At 43.2% G+C, this 8309-nt stretch overlaps 1 protein-coding gene across 4 annotated transcripts; it reads left to right on the plus strand.

Moving 5' to 3' along the window:
- Positions 1–1161: 1161 nt before the first annotated feature.
- LOC125519275 (putative LL-diaminopimelate aminotransferase, chloroplastic) lies at positions 1162–8037 on the plus strand. Of its 4 annotated transcripts, none has more exons than XM_087535584.1 (11): positions 1162–1273; positions 1846–2019; positions 2083–2168; positions 2258–2325; positions 2423–2539; positions 2884–2946; positions 3475–3579; positions 4037–4087; positions 6603–6923; positions 7084–7290; positions 7365–8037. In XM_087535584.1, the coding sequence occupies exons 2-11, from the start codon at positions 1931–1933 to the stop codon at positions 7656–7658; spliced, it is 1401 nt and encodes a 466-aa protein (XP_087391710.1). In that variant the 5' UTR covers positions 1162–1273; positions 1846–1930; the 3' UTR covers positions 7659–8037. The 4 variants fall into 4 exon arrangements, with proteins under 4 accessions (XP_087391710.1, XP_087391711.1, XP_087391712.1 ...); XM_087535585.1 differs by having other exon boundaries at positions 2083–2162; positions 7365–8036; XM_087535586.1 differs by having other exon boundaries at positions 1846–2010; positions 7365–8036.
- The last annotated feature ends 272 nt before the right edge of the window (positions 8038–8309 follow it).

Here is an 8309-nt window from a genome sequence, read left to right on the forward strand (position 1 = left end):
AAGGACAACACCTAGTTCGATGTGTTTTTAGTTTGTGTTTGAATTATGAGTTTGCTTGGTTGAACTATTTGATTTGTATCCATTTCTGTGATGAACTATGTGATAAAAATTACCTTTTGTTGAGTTTGTGCCGAACTATGCCGAATTTGGGCCGAAATCGGCGGCTGGGGGGGGGGGAGGGGCGAACTTGGGGGGTTGGCTGGGAACCCGAGCCCCCCCTTCCCCCACCGAATTTATCGCCGGTTAGCCCCCAAGCGACGCTATTTTAATCCCTTGAGGGGCCGAATGGCTGGAGATGCCCTAAGTAGGGCGCCCGTTGTTAACGCGAAACAAGCCGAATTGTTCCTTGTTTATTCTCTGTTTTATTTCTTTTTTTCTTTTTTCTTCGTTTTCCTTAGTTTTTATTGGTTTTTTCTTTCCATCTTTGTTGTCTGTCTTTAGTTTTTTTCTTTTTTCTCCTCCATTTTTTGCTTGGCTTTCTTTTTTCTTCTCAATTATTGGTTTTTCTTTTGTCTTTTTATGTTTGTTTTTGTTTTCACTCTACATTTTCATATATGTCAAAAACATTTTTTTAATAAATGATCAACATTTTTTGTATACACGTTCAACACTGTCCGGACGCTTATTGAACATTTTTTAGATACCTGCTCAACATTTTAATAATCATTCAACATTTTCTAAATACATGTTCAACATTTTTCTAATACTCGTTTAACATTATTTAATACTTATTCAACATTTTTTTAAATAGTTTTTCAACATTTTCAAATATTCATTCAACATTTTCAAATACTTTTTCAACAATTCGTAATACTTATGATCAACATTTTTCAAATACTTGTTCAACATTTTAAATACTTATTTAAAAATTTTAAATACTTGTTCAACATTTTTAAACATTTTTAAATACTTGTTTAACATTTTCTAAATTCTAGTTCAACATTTTTCGAATGTTTTTATAGAGTTTTTTTTCTAATATATATATTTAGAATATTTTGAAGTATATAAAAAAAGTAAACATAAAAAAACAATGAAGGGAAACATAAAACAGAGAACAGAAAGATAAAAACGAAAAAAAACGAGGCTGGAACTTCCCGCGCGGCTGGGGCGCGGCCCATGTATAGCTCGGCGACGCGAGAGGCTGCCCTCATCTCGCGTAACGCGAGACATACGGGCGCCCCTCCTCCCCATCTTCTCCGCCGCCGTCCTACCTCTGACTCGTCCCATTTCCCCCCGCCCCGTTCTCCGTCTAGTCCATCAGGGCGGCGACCAGGTAGGAATCCGTTCCCCTCCCCTCTCCTCTCCCCCCTCTCTATCAAATTTGTACATGGCAGTGGACAAACGCAATTGCTTCTGTTCCAGCCGAGTTGCTTCAGTTCTTCTCTGCTCTGGCCAGATTCGATGCTTTTCATGAATGTTGTGGATAAACTGGATGCTTGTGAATTTGTTTCGGAGATGTATTGCATATTTGCATTGCTTGCAATGGATAAATTGGATGTATGGCATATTTGCATTGCTTGCAATGGATAAATTTGCAAGCAATGCAAATATGCGATACATCTCCGAAATAAATTGGATGTATTGCATATTTCAGGAAGATAAGTGCACAATGGAAGTTAAGATTTGCATAGCATTTGTAATTTATTTCAGACATGCATTGCATTGTTTACCATTGATCATACGCTGTGTGGTTTTTTATTTGTTATAGTGCGTTGGCGAGCCTGCCATGTATTTTCTTCAAACATTTATTTCTGGAATGTTATAATCAAATGTTGAAATATGTTTTTTATTGCTGGAATGTTATATTTAAGTGCTCAAATGTGTTATTTATATGTTATATTGAAGTGAGCTGGTGGACTCATCCGACCCGACACAGCTCGGCCAATCTGAGTGCTCTCCGAACTCCCTCCTCATCGACTCACTGCCGCTGATGATGACGGGAACCACCGCCTCACCCGCCACCAAAGCCACTGCCATGCCCTTCCTTTCGTCGTCTTCCTTCTCTCTCAGGCACCCCCGGTACCGTACTGCGCGCTTCGGTAGTTCAATGAGTTATTCTGATGACTGGTGACATGCTTGCAGGGCATCGAAGTCGAGCAGCCTTTGGCCGAGGAGAAGGCTGCCCGTTAATGTACGCTGTGTCAGCAGCTCTCCGGCCGCCGGTACTTGTACTGTCCTCCCTCCAACGCCCTGCTTCTAATACTTTCAAATTTCAACCTACTAGTGGTTTAATAAAAGATGATGCTTTCTGATGAAGCTTACACAACGAAGGTTTCACGGAATGCGAACATAGCCAAGCTCCAAGCAGGCTATCTGTTTCCTGAGGTATAATCGTGCCATCGTTCTTTGATTTTTGTTCTTGTTGATGCTATCGTATTATAGATTTGGGTTTTGATAATGGTAATCTCCCAACTTCATTCAGGTTGCCAGAAGAAGAGCAGCTCATCTTCTGAAGTATCCCGACGCAAAAATTATAAGCCTGGGAGTAGGTGACACTAGCGAACCTATTCCGGAGGTCATAACAAATGCCATGGCAGAGGTATCTCATCGTTCTTAAAAACAAGAAATTGCTAGCTGTGTTACTTTAGACCTTGGCTAACCTCAGGAAGTAAGGAAAAAAAAAGCTCATTTATTTGAAACATGTTTGTAGATGTAATGCATGGCACTCATGTTCATGGTTTTTTTTTGGGGCGGGGGGGGGGGGGGGGGGGGCAAAATGTTTACGCTCATGTTTATTTATTTCCTTGTAAAAGGCACTTAAATATTCAACACAGTACACATATTTGCAGGAGTGGACTAAGAAAGTCCATATGTTCATTCTGTTGCATAATTTATTTTTTGCGATTCATTATTGTTCTTTGACGGGTCTACATATAAAAACAGAGAGCACATGTTTTGTCCACAATTGATGGCTACAGTGGTTATGGAGCTGAACAAGGTGAAAAGGTAATATTGCCTCTCACCGCTATCTTAAATGGATGACTTCGTAGGTAGCATGCAATCAAACTTATCTAACTTTGACTTGGAATATATGTTACTTAAATTATTTAGATTGTTTATGTAAACATAGTATCATTAGATTGGTCAGAAAAAATATTTTCATGACATCACAATTTAATAATATCTTGGTAACATATTCTTATGAAAGGTAGTCATGCTGGTAACATATTCAACTAGGACAGGCGCTATGCTAATCCATGTAGGTTTAGTAACATCTACTGGCATCTGAAGGTCTGGTCATTTAGTTCTGTTTCTTGATGCTTTAGGCTTTCCGTCCCGAGAGATCCACAATCTCATGATGGAGTTAAACTTTTCTTTTACTGGACCATCCAAATACTTGTGTGACTTTTGATTTCTACAGCAAGTTTGAAGATATCTTTTCAATGATATGTTTGGTTCTTTCTTTTTTGACACACTCTATCCTAAAATATTATTTCCATTACTAAAAAATGGTGCATTAGTTGTTTTATACAGAAACTAAGGGCAGCAATTGCTGCAACCTACTATTCGGATCTTGGCATTGAAGAAACCGATATATTTGTCTCTGATGGTGCTAAATGTGACATTTCTCGTCTACAGGTTCAGAATGCCTCTTCCCCCCTTTTACTTTACGAGACAGGATTTTCAGCACCCGGGTGCCCCTAAACCCTCTATGAACAGTAAATTTAAAAAAATCTGAAACTTTGGGAAATCAAACTTGATCAAAGTTTTGATGATCTTGCAAAGTTTTAGCTAAAAATAACATTCGAGGAGCCCTCACCTAAAATAACAAAACCACTGTTCAAAGTTTATGTACACTTTTTAGCAGTGATTTTGTTTTTTGGTGAGGGCTCGACGAAGGTTATTTCGTACTGAAACTTTGTAAGAACATAAATCTTTGATCCCTGAAAGTTTCAGATTTTTTTATTTTGTTTCAATTTTTTACGAATTTACTGTTCATGAGGGTGTAGGGGCACCCGGGAGCTGTTACACCTTTTTCTTCACTTTATTTATCACGTACATTGTCACCGATAATTTTTGTGCTCCAAAATTTCAGATTCTATTTGGATCTAATGTGAAGATTGCAGTTCAAGATCCTTCATATCCCGTAATAAATTCTGCAATTGATGTGCAACTTCAGTTGTTTTTCCCTTAAATATTTTTTATTCTCAAACACAAGTGATGTTTGTGGTGATTTACTTGGGGCGTGTTTGGTTACATTGCCGATTCAGCCTGGCCCGGCGAGCCTGGCTCTATTGAGCCGGTTTGAGGGGATGCAGGCCAAAAAACTCCAGTTGCACATAGTTTGGTTGCCTGCATGCCCCTAGTTGCATGAGACAACCATTTCGACCTGGCGTTTGGTTGCCACATTGCATTAGGCGCACATATGACATGGTGTTTGGTTGCAACCTGCATAAGGTGTTGTCACCACTTCTAACTAGTGGTGAGCTTACCACATAGAATCTGAACATGTAGCGCCATCTACTTAAACAAATGAGAGTTCATCCTAACTACTATCAAATGACAGTTCAAATTATTAAGAGCCACTGGCTAAATAGGGGCTAGTTCATCGGTGCTACCAGATCTTTCTCTTCCTCTCCTCTTCTTCTACTTTTGCTTCTGCTTCAACTACTGCTTCTGCTGCTTCTTGTTCTTCTTCTATCTTCTTCAAATCCTGCACTGACCTCTGTTAAGCCACATCGCCTCTGCCCACTCCAACCTTTTGTTCTTCCAAGCGCCATTGTCAAATGCCTCCACACCATGGCCGGAGCTAACAACATCATCAGGCTCGACATCTTCCTCCTCAGGCACGTGTTCATCAAAGCCCCACTGGAGGATCCAGTTATGCAGAATGCAACAAGCAAGAACTAGCTTAACCTGAGTGGAGTATGGGTGGAATGGCTTCTGATCCAGGATCTTAAACCTATTCTTCAGAGCTCCAAATGCCCTCTCAACAATTACTCTAAAGCTGGAGTGTCTGAGATTAAATAGCTCCTGTGCAGTCCTAGGATAGTTCCTACCAGAGAACTCGTTGAGATGGTACCTTGTTTTCCTAAAGGGTGGAAGAATACCCGACCGACATGCATAGCCAGCATCTCCAAGGTAGAACTTGCCGTCGGGGATGTTGATCCCATCAGGTCGACTCATGCTGTCAGTGAGAATGTTAGCATCATGCACTGACCCCTCCCAGCCAGCCAGCACATATGTGAACTTCAGATCAAAGTCAACAACAGCAAGCACATTCTGGCTTGTGTAGTGCTTCCTCCCCCAGTATGCTGCTGACTGTGACCTAGGAACTCTGGCAGTGACATGAGTACCATCTATTGCCCCAATGCAATCCTGAAAATGGCATCACAAGCCTGTGTTAGTGCTCAACTTGAACAATACAAGCATATCAAGCCATGAAAAAGTGTATATTGTCAATGCTCACCTTAAGTATGGATACCATCTTGGGCTTTCGCGAATCTTGGGTGGAGTCTGGCCAGATGGTCTCCTGATCATCTCTCCTCTAAGCTCCCTAACAACATAAAGCACCTGCTTGAAGTACCTAGAGATGGCCTCCATTGATCTCCTGAACGTGTTGTGAATGACCTGGAACCTCTGATTATGGCCAACAATATGGAGGAACATGGCCACTTGCTCTTCGACACTGGTGTTGATGCTATCTTGTAACAGCCCCCTGCTCCTGAAGGTCTCGACAAGCCTGGCAAATGGTGCTCTTTTCATTCTAAGCATCCACAGAGCCTCGACGTCATTGCAGTTGTAGATGTAGTTCAGATTTTGGATCCTCTCCTGTTCCCGGGGAAACAATGGACCATAGCGGATCAAAGGTCTCCCAGCACGACAAACAGCTCTCTGGTGCATGAACATGACCCATGCCTGAATCACACTAATTAGTGTTGCTGCCTGGATTATCAGACTCATCCGTGCGTCCATAACCTAGTCGACATCGACGGTTCGTTCAGTGAGAAATCGATCCTACACCTAGTTTAACGGCCTAACCACTGAGCTAACAAAGGGGGGAGGGCTGCTACTTATCGGCACCGGAGACGAGGACGGCGTAGGGGGATCCATGGCACGGAGTAGGTCGATCAGACGGTGGCCAACAGTAAGGGCAGCACCAGATCCGCCACAAACGCCGCCGCCTCTTCCGCCGCCGCGGCCTATAGCTCAGATCTGAAATCGCAGCCGCCGCCGGTGGTGAGGCAGTAGGGAAGGAAGGGGAGCAGTGGCTATGGGTGAGCGAGTGAAAGGGCGGTGAGGCTAATTTGGCATCGGGACGGCGCGACAGATTTCCATCTCCCGCCACCCCCCCTCGCCCTCGCCTCGCTCCCGCCCGTGCGACCTCGCGCCGCACTCAGCCTGGCTCGCAAGAAACTGTCGATCCGAGCGTTTCCGGTGAGCCAGGCTCTGGGCTGCTTTGAGGAGCATGCGATGCAGGCCCAACAGGAAAACCGGGCAACCAAACAGGCCTATCCTTTCCCGCGCGAGCCTGGTTGGGCTCGATGCGGGCAACCAAACACGCCCTTGATGTCTTTGTCATCATCTTGTTATTATGGTAAACTATTACTTTTTTCTACTGTTGTACCGAAATTAATACTATGATACTTCCATTTCAACAGGTATATGTTGATTCAAGTGTTATCATGGGTCAAACTGACTTATATCAGCAGGATGTTCAGAAGTATGGAAATATTGAATACATGACATGCAGTCCTGAAAATGGATTTTTCCCTGATCTTTCAAGTGTCCCACGGACGGACATCATATTCTTTTGTTCACCCAACAATCCTACTGGTACTGCTGCATCTAGGGACCAGCTAACACAATTAGTCAAATTTGCGAAGGACAACGGTTCCATAATATTCTATGATTGTGCTTATGCCATGTACATATCAGATGACAGCCCGAAATCCATCTTTGAAATTCCTGGAGCAAAAGAGGTGGGCCGTATTTTTCAAGATTTAACTTCTTCGTGCCATCCTTTGAAATTTCTAAAGAGTTTCCACAAAACGTTTGGTGCCAGTGTTCTGAGCATTAACAAATTATTTTCATCCAATATGACAAACTAGACCTGCATAATTATGGTTTGGTAATGTGTAGGTTGCCATGGAGACAGCATCTTTCTCTAAATACGCTGGATTCACTGGCGTCCGGCTGGGTTGGACTGTGGTCCCTAAGGAGCTCCTTTTCTCTGATGGGCATTCAGTTGCTAAAGATTTCAACCGTATAGTCTGCACTTCCTTCAATGGTGCATCAACCATTTCTCAAGCTGGCGGTTTAGGCTGCCTCTCTCCAGAGGGTCTAGAGGTAGGGTTTCCGTGCTTTGAAATCTTTACATCGGTTCTTCCACACTGCTTCTTCTCATTCCAAATTCCATGCAGGCTATGCAAGACGTTGTCGGATTCTACAAAGAGAATACTAAAATCATTCTTGACACATTTACATCCCTCGGGTTCAACGTCTATGGTGCCAAGAATGCTCCCTATGTGTGGGTGCACTTTCCCGGCCGTAACTCTTGGGATGTCTTTGCCGAGATCCTTGAGAAGGCACATGTGGTTACTACTCCTGGCATTGGATTTGGGCCTAGCGGCGAGGGCTTTGTGAGGGTTAGCGCATTTGGCCACAGAGAGACCATCATTGAAGCTGCAAGAAGACTGAAGCAGCTATACAAATGAGCATTGATTCAACCCGTGTCATTCTCTCCTTGGGGAACCCAAGAGCCCAGCAGCATTTGGAACACAAGATTTGTTTCTCCGCTACCGGAAAGTGTCCGAACAGAAACAACGTGTTGTTTTTGCTCCTCTAGGTGTTGCCCCATCCGTAACCATTTAAATTTGTCTCACATCTACTCGGTTCCTGATGTGTCTGCGTTGTTGCCGTCACACTTGTATGTCTAAGGCCGTCTATAATGTAGCCAATCCAAACTGGGTAATAATCACTTCACTCCAAATTTTCTTTTGTGTGATGTGTTGACATTATCTGTAGCTAATCTACTCTGCTTCACCTGTTGCTCCCTTGGATGGTCTTATTTGTCACAGGAAGCACATGACATTTTGCATGGCATGTTCACATAGTCGAAATCGAGTTGTGAGTTTCTTTATGTCTTTTTTTTTTGTGGGGGGGGGGGGGGGGGGGGCGGTCAGTTGGATACAGAAAGCCCAGCCAAATCTACCTCCGCCTTCAATGCAGTTTAAACTTTACACCTGTGGGCACCTCAAAATTAACTAGCAGAGAATTTTGACTGGCACGGGTTGGCACATTCTGCTGGGATGCAAGGTCCTGCTAGAGCTTCCATGGCTGCCAACTCAGTTGCGAATTTCTCCGAG

The sequence above is a fragment of the Triticum urartu genome, chromosome 7A, assembly GCF_056163025.1.
Source record: "Triticum urartu cultivar PI428250 chromosome 7A, HENAU_Tu73, whole genome shotgun sequence".
Classification (NCBI taxonomy): Eukaryota; Viridiplantae; Streptophyta; class Magnoliopsida; order Poales; family Poaceae; genus Triticum; species Triticum urartu.